The sequence below is a fragment of the Brassica rapa genome, chromosome A01 (assembly GCF_000309985.2).
Source record: "Brassica rapa cultivar Chiifu-401-42 chromosome A01, CAAS_Brap_v3.01, whole genome shotgun sequence".
Classification (NCBI taxonomy): Eukaryota; Viridiplantae; Streptophyta; class Magnoliopsida; order Brassicales; family Brassicaceae; genus Brassica; species Brassica rapa.
Genome location: NC_024795.2, coordinates 787,391 through 806,281, shown reverse-complemented (window position 1 = coordinate 806,281; position 18,891 = coordinate 787,391). Strand labels below are relative to the sequence as shown.

Sequence of the window (18,891 nt, the reverse complement as noted above, 5' to 3'; positions counted from 1 at the left end):
CTTGCGTCAATTTTCCACAATTCTAAAATTGATCAACGACGAAATATATCCTCAATTTTGACCTTGCCTAGACTAGAAGTCACACTTATCGAGTAGTATCAACCTTTTCTTCACTTAAAAGGCCCAACATACTACTGTTGACCTTTTGTTTCGAATTTTGTTCGTTTGTTTCCGTGGTCGACCTTATTAGTGGTCAAAGTAAGAGCTCATCTACGCATAGACATGTATAAAAAACGGCCATGGAATATAATAGTAATTAATAACATCGACGTTCAAAGGTGCAAATGTAATTTACAAGCGCTGGGGACGTCATACATATGTTGGTAACCACAACTATACACTTTTAAACTAACCCCCCCCCCCCCCCCCCCCCATCTTATCATGACATATAAATAAAATGTAATCGGCTTTAACTTGTATATTTCTGAAATTTTATAAGCAACTCTTAGCTATCATTTGAAAGCCTTTAGTAAAAAAAACCTCTTAACTATCATCAAGCGTCACTAGTTTCACATTAATACTTTCGTTATTGGTCATATGGTTCATCATAAAGCCACATATTAAGCTCTCTTCTTTGTCCTACAAAATTCATAAGTTTGGATCATATATATAACAAACGAAGTAATAGAGAATAAAATGAAAATGTGGGTAGCGTGGGGATCAAAGTTTTCACGTGTGTCGTATCAATAAACCCAACAACCATATCAATGGAGAAGATCTCTTCTAGTTCACAGTTCATTCCCCGAATGACTTTTATGCCCTTCCGTACCACGTCAAAGTATACGACTTTCGTATGGTCAAATTTGTCCGCCTATATTTTTAAATCAGTTTTTTATTTTTTTAATTATCTCTTCAGTATACTTGTCGGTGCGGTGGGAAGCAAGTCGCACGTGTGTCTGCTTAAACCGCGTCGCCACCGTCACGTGATAAATCGTTTCTCGTACGTGCCTTCTGCGGTTGAAAGCTGATAAGTTTGTGTTTTATGTGTGTTTGCAAAATAGTATGCTACAAATTGGTGTTTTTGTGAATTATATTTAGTACGAGTGATTGCTATTTCTACACGCTCGGTGTGTGTGCGTTGTTTTATGATTGCATATACGCTTTAAACGACATGGACTACAGTGTGTGTGTGTGTTGTTGTATCCTTCACTGTCGAGGTATTGTACACGTGAATATATGTCCTCTCCTGCAATGGTATGGTAGCATTTGTAAAATTAAATGGTGAAACTCGTAAGATCATTCTTTCCTTCTTAAATAATTAAATCAGAGGAATCTTAGTTCCTCAAACAAACATAAACGGTTACCTAATAATATTCCATTCCTTGAAGGAACTCCTATATCTGTCTTCGTTAGGTTCCAGTTCCGAAATATTCCAGACAATATCGTTTCAACAAATCTCTGATTTTGGATTACTAGATTTTTATTAAATATTATGAACTAATAATGCATGAATAAACATTCATATGATTGGAGTCAAAACGTACAATGAACCTGGAATCATCTTATAATTATAGAAGGTTGTATTTGTAAGCCATTTTGGGAAATTCCATTCGAAGGCAAGAATATACGACTCACATGCATTTTTTGGGAAACAAATTAAGAATTATTACGTTTCAGTGGATGGGTGTGGGTCATGAGCAATCTGATCGGGATAATAGTGTCGACGTGTAGAGTTGTTTTCAGCTAAAAAAATGAAAATACAAAATAATATAAACCACTTGAGTTGTTACTAGGGTTTAATTTTTTTTAGGTGAAACATTTTTTTTGGTTGAAACACTTAGAAGTTAGAAGTTTATATGAATAGCCAGACTAATTTTAAAGGAAATGATTGGTAGAATTTATCAGTAAACAAACTAATAATGCTAGCTAGAAAAGAATAGATTATTACGTAATAGCTACGATGTACCTAGAACGGAAGATCTCTTACCGTATCTCCAGTAAGTCAGTAACTATTCAGTTTTGTCCATATGTCTCCCTTGGTTCACTCAATTAATCTTTTTCTTAATACACAATTATGGGGTCACTAATTATACAATTAATTCTGACCGAATCCTATCCCGTCTTTTTCTTTCCTCAGGAATACTTTGGAATACTTTAAAGAGAAAAAAACTATGATAGCACCAAACGAAGTTTTTGTTCCCAAAGTAGCATTCAAGGTTTAAATTCACAAAAATAGGTTTCATTAAAGAGGTAAATATATACTTATACCCCTTGGGTTAATTAATCCAAACCTTAGGGTTTAGAGTTAAGGGGTGAGGTTTTGGAATTAGGGTTTAAAATTTTATAAAAAATAAATACTAAAATAAAAAATAAAAATTTTAAAAACAGTTTCAAAAAGTATTTTTAAATTATAAAAAGAAAATTTGAAAAAAAATAAAAAAAAATTTCAAAAAAAAATTATAAAAATTTCGAATCTGAAAACATATAATCTGAAACTATAAAAAAATTTCTTTTTTTCATTTTTTTATTTTTATTTTATTTATTTTTATTTATTTTTGTTTGTTTATTTAATTTTAAATTAAGGGTATTAGTGATATTTTACCCTTTAATGAATGTCATTTTTGTGACTTTCTCCTTATAGTGCTATTTTTGAGATATAAACTTCAAAAGGTGCTATTATTGACAATTGCCCTAATTTAAATAATAAATCAAATTATTTAAATCGTGTGACAAGAGTAGGAAGCTCGCAAGAGACTTCCATTAGCATCGGAGCATGTGCATCGTGCTATGCAGTACACGGCTATATTAGTGTCCTAACGGTGCCGTACACTTTACAGATCCCAGTTTTATTCACTTTAAATATGTTTGTAACCAGTTAGTTAATCACTGCGGTTCAAATAAACTTTTGCGTTTACTGTGGTCATTTTGGTTGGAATAATGCGATCGCAATGTGGAATGGTTGGTGAAACTAGGATAAAGTCACGCAACTTATCTATTTATGGCAAATGAAAATTACGTATATGGGTATCATTTACGTTGCGTACGTGATGAGAAATGATACGTCCATGCTTTCAAAAATCATATGTGGTTTAGCCGTTTAGCTAGGCGCAAAAGAACAGCCTGACTGAGTTCACGTTCGCAACTAATCCCTACACCAGCGGCTTAATATATATACATATTACTATATTAGCCTATGAATTTTATGCACGAGCGAGATGTTCTTTAGCCAAGTAGATTTTGACAGGCATGCATGTTTGAATATTTGCAAATTTCTTACGGTGGTGGTTGATCCTTGTTTGAATGCATTTCACATTGACCACAACATAAATTTTATGGTTAGAAAAAAAAAATCTCAACCGTTGGCAGGTTGCATAATATCATATCTACGAAGAAAAAAATGACAATGCGTTTAATATCTCTCGATTCGAATACAATTCTACGTTCACAAAACTAAATAGTTGACTTTTTGGGTCAAAGCGACGAACATAGTTGACTATTAACCCCATTTAATACGAGTGACCTAGTAAGTTTTTCAACATATATTTGATACTATGAAATTACTCGTATACTTTTAATACAAAATTATCTTCTCAATAACACACTGTGAATTAATTAAGTATGAATATTTTTTATACGAAATACATTCATACACATAAAATCTATTAAAGATGCATACAACAATTTTTATAATATCTTATTGCTTGATGACTGAAAAAAATCTTAATGTTTGTATAAGCTGAGATGTATGTAAGAATCTGATGAACAATCATCTGCAAATAAACGATATAATTACAGAAAACCATACAAATGATATAGAACTCTAAATTCAGATTAGTGTAATATATATCTCCGGAATTCAAGTTACACATCTGATATACTTTACTTATTTTCTAGGCTAATCACTAAACCAAAGTATAGCTTTTAAAAGAATGCTAATTACTAATTAGTGGACTTATGAAAGTACTACTAGTCTATGTAAATATAATAACAAAGAAGGAAGGTGGGTGGGTGACCGGCAGGTGAGGGAGTGGCCGTTAAAGGGAGGCAGAGATTTACAGCCTGTTTTTATTTTTCTTTCTTAAAAATGTCAAATTATAAAATAAAATATCCCAAAAAATAAAGTGGTAACGATCGATCTATCTTGTCGTTTTGCGCCACGTCAGCAACTGTCTCTTTTTGGCAGTCTACTTTTAATTTATTTATTTTTTAGATCGGCAAAATATCCGAAAAATAATAGAAATAATAATGATAATAATGGCATACAGGCTGGCTTCCTCAGTCAAAAAGTCACCGAATCGAACCAAAACCTCATACCTAACCGTTAACTTCATCCTTATCTTCATCTCTCTATCATTATTAATCATATATAAACATTCTTCAATTATTTTTGGCTTCAGAATGTAAAGCTATGTTTAGTGCATATATCAACGGTTTCACGCCCAAGAGTCATTTATATCTTTTGTCAACACTCGTTGCATGTATAAAGATAGTTTACTAACAATTGTAAAATTATTCCATTTACTCGTTGCATGTAGCAAGAAGCCAAGAACTTGGTGTTTAGTGTCTACAATTTCCACTTCTTGTTCATCACACCAATGTACAAGCTAAGGCAAATTTGGATGTTGAACCGACGGTCCAACGTGCTTCATTATAACCACACACATCAACACACACAAGACAGTGACATGCAACGAACAGTGTAATATATTGAAAACAGATCACCGCACTTTAGTTTATAAACAAAACAAAACAAACTTTCGGCTATTTTTTATTGACTTCTATGTAGTCTTTTTTTTGCAGTTATTCTTAGAAAAGCAGTTTGTGTTTGCCACCATATTTTAATTTTCCATATTTAGTTCCTTTTTACCCAAATTTCAAGTTGGTATAATTCAGCGTTTCAAATATAATGCCATTCTTGAATTTCGCTGTTATTTAATTTTGTTAATTATAAAGAAATAAAAAATGCAAAAAATTAAAGAAAAAAGTATGAAAAAGATAAAAACGTAGAAGTTAACGATTCTGTGAGTGTCACAACAATGCTTTTAAATGGAAAACGAAATGATTGGGTAAAAACGCTCCACCTGTAAAACGGAGAGTGGAAGAGACGCTCCAGTACGAGCGTACTGTTTAAAGAAAACACAACTCTGAAATTAAGACCACACTAATAATATTTATTTATTCATGAATAAAAGCAAATCTCAAACTCAAAGTACATATACTTACTTGACACGTGTTAATATACAGCTGTATCCCAAGTCCCCAACCGTTTTTCCTGGAAGATTCTCTGCTCTACACGCTCGATGTTAACCTCACACAGACGCTGTTCTCCCCAAACGCACTTTTTCAATCGTGGACGTGTGTTTTGGTTGTGATATACCAATATTCAATAATTCCTTTTTTTGTTATTCAAGTTTAAACATTTGATTGATGAAATTTATTTAGAATACAATACATTGAATGACTTGCCTAAACAATTAATAAATCAAACGCTAAATTAGTTAACCCATCAATTCGTTTTGACTGAATTAGTCAAGACCGTAACGAAGTAAGTTAGTAACGACCATGTTTATCCGTTTAACGCTGATAAAATTACAAAACGGTTTTCCTTGTTTCCTAAATAAGTTAAAGATATTTTATTCAGTTAGAAAATTCAAAAGATAACACATATCCTAGTAATAAACTGCAGAATTTAACTACTTTAATATAATTTCTCTGTTTATCGATAAGAAAGATTACGGGTCGAGCCGGTAGCCCTTGCGCGACTCCTCCTCGTATAAATACTCTCTCTTCTTGCTCTTATCCTCTTAAAACCTCTTCTTCTCCCAACAAAAAAAAAAACTCCCTAACGACCAAAAAATAAAACAGAAGACGTGTTGAGAAGAAAAACAGAACACAACCGGCGATGTCAGGTCCGTCTAGAAAGAACATGGAGAGGATTAAAGGTCCATGGAGCCCAGAAGAAGATGATCTCTTGCAGAGTCTGGTGCAGAAGCACGGTCCGAGAAACTGGTCTTTGATCAGCAAATCTATCCCTGGGCGGTCCGGCAAATCCTGCCGTCTCCGCTGGTGTAACCAGCTATCTCCGGAGGTCGAGCACCGTGCTTTTACGGCGGAGGAAGACGAGACGATCATACGAGCGCACGCTCGGTTCGGTAACAAGTGGGCGACGATCTCTCGTCTCCTCAATGGAAGAACCGACAACGCTATCAAGAACCATTGGAACTCGACGCTCAAGCGTAAATGCAGCGCTTTTACATCAGAAGGACAGAGCTGTGACTTCGGTGGAAACGGAGGGTATGACGGTAACTTGGGAGAGGAGCAACCGTTGAAGCGCACGGCGAGCGGTGGTGGTGTGTCTACTGGGCTATATATGAGCCCCGGGAGTCCATCTGGATCTGACGTCAGCGAGCAATCTTGTGGTGTTCCGCACGTGTTCAAACCGACGGCTAGATCTGGTGCCGTGACGGAGGTGACGGCGTCAACGTCCGGTGAAGATCCCCCGACTTGTCTAAGTTTGTCTCTTCCTTGGAATAACCGTTGCGAGACGGAGACGGTTAGAGTCAACGAGCCAACTCAGGTTAATGAGAATACGGTTACTGACGGTGGTTACACGGCGGAGCTGTTCCCGGTTAGAAAGGAAGAGGTGGAAGAAGAGAAGGGGATATCAGGATTCGGTGGTGAGTTCATGACGGTGGTGCAGGAGATGATTAGGACGGAGGTGAGGAGTTACATGGCGGATTTACAGAGAGGGAACGTGGGCGGTGGTGGTTCCATCGGAGGGAGTGGAGGAGGTGGTGGTGGTTCGTGTATGCCGCAAAGTGTAAACAGCCGTCGTGTCGGGTTTAGGGAGTTCATAGTGAACCAAATCGGTATTGGGAAGATGGAGTAGTAAAGAGAGAAGAAGCAAAAGAGTCTCTTCAACTTTTTCACTCTGTTTCTCGGGCAAAATAAAAGTTTTAAGGCTTTACATGTATTATGTATAGAGCCAAAGCCAGCAATGGTTAGAGAGACAGAACAAGGAAGCAAATCTAAACAATCTTTTGTAATCATATGATCTTTCGTGATTCAAAAAGGAAGCCAAAACTTTTCTTAAAACATGATACGAAGAAGTTAGTAAATATGAGTCGTATATATATAACTACAGAAAAATAAAATAAAATCAAACGATCCAGAGAAACGAAACTTATATACGATTGATGTTTCTTAAGGATAATATAAGCGAACATACACACAGTTTCATGCTTGTTGCATGAGTAGACAAATAAAAGCACACAGACGAGCAAGTTACCTAATGTGCAGTCTCTACAGAGCTTAAAGAGTTGTTGCTACTGGTGGATTCACGTGAGCTTAACTTGTTGACTAGATGAGCTATGTCTTGTTTCCACGACCATGATGGATCGTTCAGACCACGTACTGAGTTGAGGCACACCAGAAGAGTCCCACCTTCATGTAGAAGTACCTATGATTCCAGAAAAAAATTGCGGATTAGCAGATTCTTCTTCATAGAAATTAATAGCGCTATTACAGGTTTGCATACCGTTAACCACAGTGGAAGAAACCCCAAAACTGAGGGAAGAGCGGCCAAGAATATTGACGTCAAGGCAAGAGCAACATTTTGCTTGACCTGCAACAGGATAAAACACTTGTTAAATCTGCAATAGGCTTTGGAAAAAAAAAAGTTGATTTTCTTATACCAATGATGTTGTCTGGCGAGATTTAGCGACACAAAAGGGAACACCGGTGATGTTGTCCCGAAGCAGTAAGATGTCAGCAACAGCAATCGCCGTGGCACTCGCACGTTGAGCAAGTACAATGCCGACTGTTGCAGCTGCTAGAGCTGGAGCATCATTAATTCCTTCTCCAACCATAATTAAACCTCCACCTAAAACACTCACCGAAATGTAGTAATAAAATTATTGAGTTGTCTCTGAGTGGTTTGACATATGGCGAGAGTAATGATCATCACCTGCATCTCGAGCGATGTTCTTTACATGGTTTAGCTTATCCTCGGGCTTTAGGTTACAGTAGACTTCGCTAATACCCACTGCATTTGCAACTCTCCAAGCACTTGAATCATGGTCCCCAGTTAACATCATTACTCGAAGTTGGGCCCAGTTTTTAAGTTCTGCTATAACTCCTGAGACACCTGGACGAGGCTGATCTTCAAGGTGAATCAATGTTACCTGGAGAAGTTAGTTGCACCGGCTCATAAATTTCAGTGATACAGAGAATCTTAAAGGACTGATAAATGGTCACACGAGAGAGAAAAGTACTGACAGTGAAGTAGGTAAGATTTTTGTGGACCAGTAAAGTAAGTAGCTTGTAGCATATACCTTGTGATCAACAGAAAGAGCAGCATGAACGAAATCCTTTCCGTACAAAGAGGCGTTAACAGCATCTTTGATCTGTTGAGACTCATCTTCTGATTTGAAGAGTGAGGTTATGAACTCTATAGAACCAAGTGATGCTTTTCGTAATCTGCTCGCTTCTGCTACTGACTATAACAACGCCAAAAAGTTGAAATGAGAGTGAGAGACAGAAATATACATATACACACACACACTATAGGAACTAGAAGGAAAATGGGAATCTATAGACTCTAGTACATAACTATGTCGCACCTCAACACCGTTTACAGTAGCAGTAAGGCCTCTACCAGGAAAATATTCGAAGCTTTCAACAAAAATAGAAGGGAGGTCTTTTCCCACACTGTGGTCTACCACAGCTCTGCAGCAAACTTAAATGTGTCAGAAGCAGCCGAAAGCAGATGTGCAAAAAACTAGTCTAAAAAACAGAGAGAGCTCATGGTGCAAAAATTTGCTTCCGCTCCATCCCATTCGTTTGTGGTGACAAAAATGAATGTACCGTCATACAAGATGATTTAATAACCATGAGTTTACACGAGCCCGTTTAACTTTTTATCAAAAAGAAGTTTGTTATGTGAATGATTGGAGGCACATGCTTAAAAAAATTGGATAGTTCTAGCGTTTGAGATAGTTAAGTTTATACATCAATTGATGCTTACAAAATACCTTCCAATAGGATGTGTAGTGCCCTTCTCCATTGCAGCCGCTACGGCAAGAGCTTCTTTCTCACAATTTGGAACACAGCAAGTTATTACGCTTGGATTATTACCTCCGTGGTGCCCATAAATGGGTTCAATTGCTTTGCATGTAAGACCGCCAGTTGTTAAGGTCCCGGTTTTGTCAAAAGCAACAGTGTGGCAAGAAGCGAGGGCATCTAGAACTTGTGCACCTTTTAGCAATATTCCCTATGACAAGGAATAACTGTTGGATTACACACTTACACGTGAACAGAAGAGAACTAAATAGTCGCATAGGCGTCATAAAATCCTCAAAATTGCAAATAAGACTCCTTAGGTTCTAAAGCCGTGAGCTTAATTTCAATTACTAAAGAATGCTAACACGTAGTTGGTAATTTCAGTTACTCAGGTTGTAATTACACAGGGTTCATGCATGATACCTTTTTCGCACAAGAACTAATAGCAGTAGCGTAAGCCAACGGAGCAACAGCCAAAGCACATGGTGATGCGGCCACCATAAGTCCCAATGCTCTGTAGACCGATCCTCTGCATGCTGTATCATTAACCAGCAAAGAAAGTAAGCTAACCAAGTGTCCATAAGAAGAACAGAAGGCAATGACATCTCTCTTAACAGTTTTGTAACATCAGAAATTATTCACTGTCTGGACAATAAAGGGAATATATGTATGTTGAAAACGGAGAACTTGTTTCCGACATCTACCTGTGGTGCTGAGAAAAGGCCACTTGAACAAAAATGGACCTAGGAAGGCAATAGCAAGTGACAAAACAACCACCACCTTGCTGTAATTCTCCCCAAACTCATCCAGCCATCTCTGAAGTTTGGGTTTATTGGAGTGTGCTTCCTCTGTCAGCTGTACAATCCTGTTTAGAGTCGACTCATTCCATGCCTTCGTGGCCTGATTAAAAAATTAAATAAAGATAAGCTTGAGAACTTCAAACAAAGTCAAGCCAAAGCAATATACATTATGTTTAAAATACCTTCACGATCATTCTGCCATCCAAATTTCTTGCACCACCAGGCACTCTATCTCCAGCTTTCGCCTCCAATGGTTTGACTTCCCCAGTCAAGTGCTCAATAGTTATGGTAGCACTACCTTGATAGACTTCGCAATCTACAGGAACAATCTAAATACCAAAAAAACTCATTACTTAAAAACAGTTACAAACAAGGTCACATATTCAAAGGATTTCAAGAAATGAAAGCTTCACAGACCTCACCAGTTCCAACCAAGATATAGGACCCAACTTCTACACTGTGCACAGGAACGCTTTTGTATGACAAATCAGAAATGTTTGGAACGTTTCCATTTTTCACTTCGATCAACAGTGCAGAATCCGGATTACTCTCCTTCAACTCCTTAACATCCACCATCGAACGACTAGTGAAAAACTCCTCCGCTGCAGAAAAGCCTATCAGTCTCATGAAAACATTGATATATCCCTAATCCTAACAAAAAATCAAAGTTCTGACCGATATGAGCAAGATTGAACATGGCAAGAAGCAATCCTCCTTCAAGAGCGTTTCCCATAAACACGGAAGCAAAAGCAGCAAGTGCCATCAACACATGGATGTTCACTTTCCCTCCAGCTATATCCATAAGCGCGTCGAGAGATGCTGACACCTAACACATTAAAACCAATTCCTTAAATCGTGTGGCTGAGATTCAATAACTAATAAAGAGCTTTATAGATGAATCCTTACTCCAACGAGAGGGAAGCCAACGATCATGAACGCGTGCTGAAGAGACTTAACGTAAGGTTTAGGAGCGAAGTACGGGCACGCGGCGGCGGCGACGAAGAGCGCGGCGGAGGAACAGCAGAGATGAAGATGCTCCCTGAGGAAATTGGCTAATCGAACCCATCCGATGGCTTTAGCGAATCCGAAGAGTGCTTTCTGAGGCTTGCTCTCCGCTTTCAACTCCACGGAACAGCATCCGTGGTGGTGATGGTGATGATGATGCTGCTCTTGCTCACCATCATGATGATGATGATCGTGATGGTGATCTTCGACTGCGCGTAGACGAATCGATTGTCGCGGAAGGCTAAGGGAGGCGGAGATCCGAAGAGGGAGAGGAGGAGTCTTAGGTGGGAGGATTGAGAACGAGTTGACTCGAGCTAGTCGGAGAGTGGCTAAACCACGACGGTAAGGGAATCTAGTGAGAGAGGAAGAGCGAGTGAGAGCTGCGGGTTCCATATTCGAGCTCGAGCGTCTTCTTCTTCGTTCATGCCACCATTGATTCTGATCTCGCGAAATGTTTCACAGAGGAGAGAGAGAGCGAGGGAGGGAGAGAGAGAGCCAATACAATTATTCCGATAACATTAGCCACATAAACAATCTCATCTCATATACTTTTATTTTTTTGTTACCTTCTGTTTCAAACCAAGGCTTTGAGTATTAACCTTTTACGCGTTCAAACGGAAGTTATTTTGATCGTTGTGAAAAATGTAGATTACAGTTATAAAACTCATCAGAAAAATTTGAAGGAATCCTAAAGTTACAACACAACTCGTCAGCGATTTATACCGACAAATTAATGGAGGTGGATTTTTGTTCTCACTCACTCATCTTTGCCTTTGCCTTTACCATCTGAAACCACCTTATCAGATTCATAAGCTGATGGTGACAACAAGAAAGTGCTCTGGTTCTTCTGAATGAACCTGTAAATGTTTTAGAACGTTTGTTAATGCAAACGCTAATGACAGCGAAAAAGGAGAGATTAGATAGGATGCTTACTTGAGGAAGTCTAATAGTGTTTGTTGCATGCGATTCCATGTCTCTTCTTCCATGTTTACATATGAGAAAAGCTCCGGAAATTTCACTGCAGATAAATATAGTCAAGAATCCAGACACATGAGATTTTACTGTCTGATTAACAACTTGCTGAGATCTTTACCAAATAGACGAAGTAAATGCTCGGCGCCATAAACAGTTGAAGGTGAAATATCATCCACGATTGCTTCTTCGTATTGTTGCCGCTCTCTTTTGTACAAGAGCATCATAGGTAATGCCTTGTCGAAGTAACACCTTATGCCTTTCAAAATTTCCCCGACCGCATCAGTTATCCTGCGCACAAAGTTTGCTTCACTGAGTTCTGAACATTTTCAAAAAGATATATCAAACTCTATGATTGAATAAAAGGACTCACATTCCATCCTTCTTGGTTTTGATTTCAAGGTACTTGGACAATATCTCGTCGACAGTAGGTGAACGCGGAAGTTTCACAACCTAGAGTTACATAATCATTCAAAGATTAGAAGACAGAGTAGATTGTAGAAGACAGAGTAGATTGTCATGTACCTTGTCCTTCTGCGTAACATTCTCCCAGTCGTCAACGAGCTGTTTTTTTAGTGTTGCAGGCATTTGGATCTTGAGTAGCTTATCTGCTGATACGTTATCCTTCTATAGACCAAAAAATAATACACAAGCAACCTTATGGAATTTTAGAAGGCCTGAATAATTAAACCTGTTTGTATATGTATGTGTATATATGCATCCTTCTTGGAAATTTAATCGATGTAGAGCTAAAGCAAGTAAATCTCTTGAGTTTTTTCACAAGCCTAACCTCATTGCCTGACTCGTTCTTTCGCTTCTTCCCTTTTGCAGCTGCAACAGACAATACAATCATCTACACACCAGCTTAACTCAAATAAATTTAAAGTTTATCTAATCTCAACTTCAATAGTTCTACAGGTATAAAATCAATTCCTTGGTAATACCAAATGCTACTTACCATTGTTTTTCGTGTCATCTTTCTCAGCCTTTGTGTCTGCATGTTTGACAAAATGGTTCAAAATTACCATATAGATACATACTCAAAAGGGTCGATGTGGGAGGATAAATAATCAACTCAGTTTATCTCAACCTCTGAGCCAGATAATGATATATACTAATAGCCTAGCTTGAAAATGAAACATCAATAAAAGTCAAGCCAAGTATAAAATGAATGTTTCCCCTTAATATCATATTCACAAACTCACCTGCAGAGCTTCTAGTTTTAGTCTGAGCCGAACGCCCAGACTTGGCACCCTTTTCCACTCCTTGCTTCTTGTCCAAAGCTTTCTGTTTCACAAGATTCTCCTCCGTATGTTTCAACAACCTATCCGCACTAACCCATTCATCCCAGCTGTCGAGCAATAAATTCACGTCAATCTAACTGTGTTTGCCACCGAAACCAGAATATATATGAGAGCAGAGCAGAGAGAGACTCACTTTTTGTTCCAACCCTGCAGACACATATCGCTGTATCACTCAGTAAAACAAAGATGGGGATGCAACTATAATAGCTCAGAGGAAAGAAAGTCTCACGAGATAATGAACAAAGTACTTCCACTCCTTCTTACGAAGCTCCACTTTTTGAATCTGTATCAAAAGAAACTCTGTAAACATCTATGCCGCCTAAGCCTTTCAATCTTAACTTGCAGAAGCTACATGAATCTACTACAGACAGCACAGGCGATACATTCAAACTCAAACTCAATTGACTCAGAGAAGCACTGTAAACATCTATCTATATAGACTGGGCATTTCAATCTCGATTCGCAGAAGCTCCATGAATCCAATACGCAAAGCACAGACTATACATTCAAATTCAAACCTAATCGACTCAAATCTCTATGAAAACCCTAAGCCAATTGCGAAATCAACACGAGATAATCTCCAGAATCCAAATCATTCGATTGAATCATCCAAATCTAAAGGCTAGCGAGAGTTAGAGAGAGAGAGAGTTTGAATTGCCTTAGCTCCGTAGACGCGAGGACCATGGTAGGCGAGAACACGCTCGCCCTCCGTAAAGAGCCTGCCGTCGTTGGAAGGCGATGCGCCACCGCTGGCAGTGTCTCCGTCACTCGCCGTGTCTTCCTTCGACGAGCTTCCCATTGCCACCGAGAGCGAGAGAGGCACCAGATCTCACTCACATCACAGTGGGGGCCGTACACGTCTTTGATATGAATGAATTATCTACGTCCCTGAAACTGCCCCCGCTGGTTCCACGAGACTAGGGGTGTATGTTGTAATTACGTAACTTTTCAATTGCGTCCCTTAACTTTCCAAAAGGTTCAATTTATCTCTTTAACTTTTAAAAACTTTATTTTTAATCAGCGCCAGTTTCAGTTAAAAAAAAAAAATTCTATGATCTTTAGCAAAAAAAGAAATAACTCTATGATCCATTTGAATTTGGAGTATATTTGTGTACATTAATGTTTTATTATTACATTCAAATCATATTTGACCAAAACATAAGTTATTATCACATTGTACATTATGAATCAAACGACTAAGAAACTATTGATAGGAAAAAGGAATGAGACATTTAATTCTTGATTTTTCCCATTCTTCTTTCTTCATATATGTAACAAAATAAAATTGTAACAAAAAAATGAAATAATTTTTTGGACCTAGACACGGCAACGTGTACTTAAAATTAGCCCGGTTTGAGCTAATGATTTGATTATTAGTGACCGGGTCCGCTTGGGCTTGGACCGGAGTGCTTATCAAATCGAGACATGTCGCTCCGGTTTACGAAGTTATGACCCTTGCCTCCTGGACTTGGACCTGAGCCTTTGATCGAACCAAGTGATAACCCATCGAAGAAACCAGCCACGAGTTTTTTCTCTTCCGTCATTGTTAGACCAAGTGGGCGAGTCTCAACAAAAACGGAACCGATCAACATGAAGAACAGAATGGAACTTACAACACCTTTGCTCATCATTATAGTTTAGTTAAGTTCTTTTCCCTCTCTTTTACCAGATAATGAAATTTGCGTGAGTGTTTTGTGGATGGAGCAGTCAGTTATATAGTAATGTTCAAGGAGATGCAAAGTTTGAATTGTTATTCACTTATTCTTGACTATGTTTTGAATTCAAAAGAACGTGATCACTGAAACTAGGCTGTTTCCTGGAAAATACCAATTGGTTTATAAGTATTTTTCTTTTTTTTGTATAGAAAAAACTAAGCCATCAATGAGGAGATGATAAGAAGCATAAAACAAATTTAATTTCATCATAAGTTTGAAGACTTGACCGAACATAGTTTTTGATTGTTTGCAGCAGACGGTAGCTAAGTTTCTACGTAGACTTTGAAGTTGTGCACCAAATATAGTTTGAATTCCAAACTTGGGAAAGTCACACATGTTGGTAGCCGGCTTGGTTGTTGGTTACAGAAAACACAATTAAGCAAAGTGTTTGACCTTCAGAAGCATTGACTATTAGCTAATTTGACTATTAAAACGATGTAGTTGCTTAATTTCTCTTTTATAATATTGTTAGATACACCAGAACCTAATAATCAATGCTTATAAATTTCAAACACGTTGCTGCTATTTTTCTGGCACGACCAATAAATAGTTCTTCTCACGTGATTCTCCTTTCAAAAACATTTAACAACCACACTTTACTGAAATTTCAACATCTAGACAGTAGACTTATGATTTTTGTTAGGTAAAAAATTTATTTCTATGAAAAGTCAACTCATGCTGCTATTTGTTGTTGAATTACGACCGTAGTTATTAGTTACAATACAAATATACGATGTATTTTCTTCATTTTATCACATTTCATCACTGAGTTTTTTTTGGAAAAAAAGATGAACTCTATTATAAAGTGATTTCATCACTGAGTTGTAGTAAACAATTTTTTTTAAATAGATGTTGATTTAGTATTGAGGATACATTATTGATGGCTGCCACATTTTTAGTAATAGTTTATGAGTATTTCTTTAGCAAGATTCTCAACATAAATATCTAAAAATGAAATATTATTATGATGAATAAATATTTTTAATGCTAAAAACGTATGCAAAAGTATTTAATTTTTTTATTTAGAATACTTTTAGTAAAAATGTAAAATATTTGATACATTTAGCTCTTAGAATAATTTTTTTGTCATCTACAATAATTTATTTTTATTTTATGTTAAAATACTTGAGTATATTGTAATGGAAATACTCTAGGTAGTATAACATCATCTCAAGTTGTTCCTTTTTAAAACAAATTTGTTCCTTTATTTCTGGAGTTAAGAGTAACACAAATAAACCAATTTGCATAGCATCAGGAAATTTTGTTTCCCCATACTAATATGAGGCGGCGAAATCACTAATCACTATAATTCAAATTATTAAATAATTTATAGGCAAATTACTTAGAATCCGGTTAACGGTTTCCTCTCTTGGAATAAGGTGAAAGTAATTAATCAAGTTTAATTGGGTTGTCCAAAATAATATAGTTTAGAGGTGGCGGAAGACCACACACGAATATAATAAGGAAAAAATGTTAACTATATATAGTTCGGACATGGTAGTCCATTAATATTGGAATCAAATTCTTCATTTAACAAATCCATTATCTAGATTCTAGTCTTTTTATTCCGTCCAATTACACGAAATAAATATAAAGAGTTCTTGAAACAATGTACATTCTAAAAAGAATTTCAATTAGCATCTTAATTTACTTGAATTTCAATTAGCATCTTGATATACTTGATCAAACTATAAATTAAACTAGTATTGCTGGAGATGTAACTTTATATAATATTTATGGATGTACATGTACTAAAGTCGTTTAGATGTGGTTAATGAATAGGGTATTTTGATCACCACAGTAAGAAAACATGTGAGGTTATAATACGTGTCTCAAATCTTCTTTTGAGAAAGGGTAACGTGTCTCAAATCTTGATAACGATAGTTTACACCATGGTTCGTCCATTCTCACGATATTCATATTTGACCACTAAGACATCCACATAATGACTACAAGTTTCGAAGTTAAGTTGATACAGGATTTAATTTTTGGTTCTACAAACTTTGATTATAAAAAAAAAAGATTCGAAGATGCAAGATTGATAGTGAAATAAAATTGAGGGTACATGTGGGGGAGTGACGTTTAAAAACAAAAACAAAAAGAGAAAGAATATAAATAGATGCTTAGTTACTCTCATGACAACTATGAAGCAAAGTTAGAGTCCGTCCATACAAGTATTTCGTGTTATCGCCATTCTTTCCTCACGCCCACGAGCCACGATGACAATTATGTTTTGTTCCTTTTTTTATTTATAGATTTGTATTTTGTATTTTTCACTGAATTCTTGCGTCTTATTTTGAGAAAATTATATTTCAAACATTAGGTAAACCGTAAACTATAACTCATGTTTGTCTGAAAATTTAAATGTTTATTTTGCAAATATAAATATAAAGATGCAAAGTTTTGATGTAGCATAAAACAAGGGAAGCACTCTTCTATGGAAAAACAAAGTCTCCAGGATTCGTATGGTCAAATATATTCCGATCAAATTATTCGCGAAAGCGAGATACAAAATACGTACTTTACCTCCTCCTACGTCACATCTACGCATTCGTGCCCTACCTTCAGAAGTATTCTTCCAATTTTCTGAAGTTCCAAAATGAGACACCGATGATTCACGACCGTAGATTTAAATGATCACCTAAACGTTAATTATTTTATTAATGAATCTTTGCTCAAATTTATCTACAGTAATTTTGTTCATAGTGAATTATATCAATTAATGATATGAAATGAAATAGTCGTATAAGACTATAAGTCTAGTAGTTTCATTTTGTTCACTCTATACACATTTGGCTATTGCTATATATGCATGGTAAGTCGGTGATTACTAACCTCTTTGTCGGTATAAATGTTTAGATCATGAAACCATGTTATCCACAAGAATGATAGTAGTTTTCTTGCCTAACTCCACTAACCAAAGCTAATAATTGTATTGTTACCAACTTCTTTTTTTTTTTTTTGAACAACTATTGTTACCAACTACTAGTTGAATTTCGATTCACTTGAATCTTGTGTATACTACTTATTAATCAGTAAACAAATCTTATCTTATTTAATATTATTGACATCGAACCAAATCGCACAAGTTGGAATTCTGACCTAATTTCATATTCACATCCTAAGGCAAAAAAAAATATAGAAAAGCCGAATTTTAACAGTACCAGAGCTAATAATTTAATAATTTATAATTTCTGTATAAATTACAGGAATATAGTTTGCTGGTAAAAAACAATTAGCACTTTTTGAAAAGGCCACTTCCAAGGAAGCTAGAGACCGTCCTTTTTAACTAAAATGCACCTGCACCATCCCCTTATATCACGGTTTTAGTTCTACATTACTCCTTTTTATATTCTCTAACCAATAACAACAATAAAATTAACATTATTTTATATCCAATATAAGCTCCTATCCTTCTTCCTCTCCATCCTTTTCCATCTACCTTTGAATCTTTTCATACGTCTATATAAACCTTTACTTCCTCCTCTGCTACTCCTTTTCTATCAATCACCAAAACACATTCATTGGCTTAAACCCTAAACCCCAAGCACCTGAGCTACCACAAACCAAAAATGAGACCCTTTGGCTTGGTCTTTACGGTCATGTTCTTGGTCTCAGCCTTTTCAGAATCAAGAACCGCGGACTGTAGAGTTCTCCTTGGTGGCTCATCAGAGGAAATTAGTCAATCTAAGAATCATGTTGTCGAAGATTTTCGAAGTAAAGAGTTGTTAGGGGTCGTGGTACGTGGTTATAAAAGGTTACGATTGCTCTCTTCAGCTGGAGAGAGGATGCACACAATGGCTTCTGGACCGAGCAGGAGAGGTGCTGGTCACTAAAAGACTATTTACTCACTTACATTATTTTCTTATACATCAGTATTTATTTAGCTCAGGTTATAGTAAAGGATTTTTCATTTGTTACAGATCATTATATTTATTCAGTCACCAATGTAAAGTCTAGAAGGGAGAAATTCATTTGATCATGATACAATAGTCGGTTTCCTTCTCAAAAACATCCATATATAGTACGTGCCAATAAATTATTTTTATTTTTGACTAGTAATAGTTTTGAGATCGACGTTTATCGTGTAAATTC

At 36.6% G+C, this 18,891-nt stretch overlaps 5 protein-coding genes across 5 annotated transcripts; 2 read left to right on the top strand and 3 right to left on the bottom strand.

Annotated features, from left to right (window-relative positions):
* Positions 1–5,726: 5,726 nt before the first annotated feature.
* LOC103861662 (transcription factor MYB73) lies at positions 5,727–7,035 on the top strand. The gene has a single exon (XM_009139413.3). The coding sequence runs from the start codon at positions 5,843–5,845 to the stop codon at positions 6,827–6,829; it is 987 nt and encodes a 328-aa protein (XP_009137661.1). The 5' UTR covers positions 5,727–5,842; the 3' UTR covers positions 6,830–7,035.
* Positions 7,036–7,107: 72 nt separating this feature from the next.
* Positions 7,108–11,332, bottom strand: LOC103861468 (probable cadmium/zinc-transporting ATPase HMA1, chloroplastic). Its single transcript, XM_009139211.3, has 13 exons — positions 10,707–11,332; positions 10,476–10,626; positions 10,218–10,402; positions 9,983–10,129; positions 9,705–9,900; positions 9,424–9,536; positions 8,973–9,211; positions 8,562–8,667; positions 8,274–8,438; positions 7,907–8,123; positions 7,635–7,822; positions 7,478–7,564; positions 7,108–7,399 (listed from the first exon to the last, which is right to left on the bottom strand). The coding sequence occupies exons 1-13, from the start codon at positions 11,196–11,198 to the stop codon at positions 7,229–7,231; spliced, it is 2,457 nt and encodes an 818-aa protein (XP_009137459.2). The 5' UTR covers positions 11,199–11,332; the 3' UTR covers positions 7,108–7,228.
* Positions 11,333–11,391: 59 nt separating this feature from the next.
* LOC103861562 (protein MRG1) lies at positions 11,392–13,994 on the bottom strand. Its single transcript, XM_009139312.3, has 11 exons — positions 13,740–13,994; positions 13,311–13,364; positions 13,215–13,228; positions 12,983–13,128; positions 12,736–12,771; positions 12,568–12,608; positions 12,303–12,404; positions 12,151–12,230; positions 11,899–12,068; positions 11,739–11,823; positions 11,392–11,662 (listed from the first exon to the last, which is right to left on the bottom strand). Exons 1-11 carry the CDS (start codon positions 13,878–13,880, stop codon positions 11,563–11,565), a joined length of 969 nt encoding a protein of 322 aa, XP_009137560.1. The 5' UTR covers positions 13,881–13,994; the 3' UTR covers positions 11,392–11,562.
* A 193-nt stretch (positions 13,995–14,187) lies between these two features.
* On the bottom strand, positions 14,188–14,960 carry LOC103861371 (PAMP-induced secreted peptide 2). The gene has a single exon (XM_009139110.3). It carries the CDS (start codon positions 14,710–14,712, stop codon positions 14,455–14,457), a length of 258 nt encoding a protein of 85 aa, XP_009137358.1. The 5' UTR covers positions 14,713–14,960; the 3' UTR covers positions 14,188–14,454.
* A 1,586-nt stretch (positions 14,961–16,546) lies between these two features.
* Positions 16,547–18,854, top strand: LOC103861271. The gene has a single exon (XM_033281912.1). It carries the CDS (start codon positions 18,369–18,371, stop codon positions 18,630–18,632), a length of 264 nt encoding a protein of 87 aa, XP_033137803.1. The 5' UTR covers positions 16,547–18,368; the 3' UTR covers positions 18,633–18,854.
* Positions 18,855–18,891: the final 37 nt, after the last annotated feature.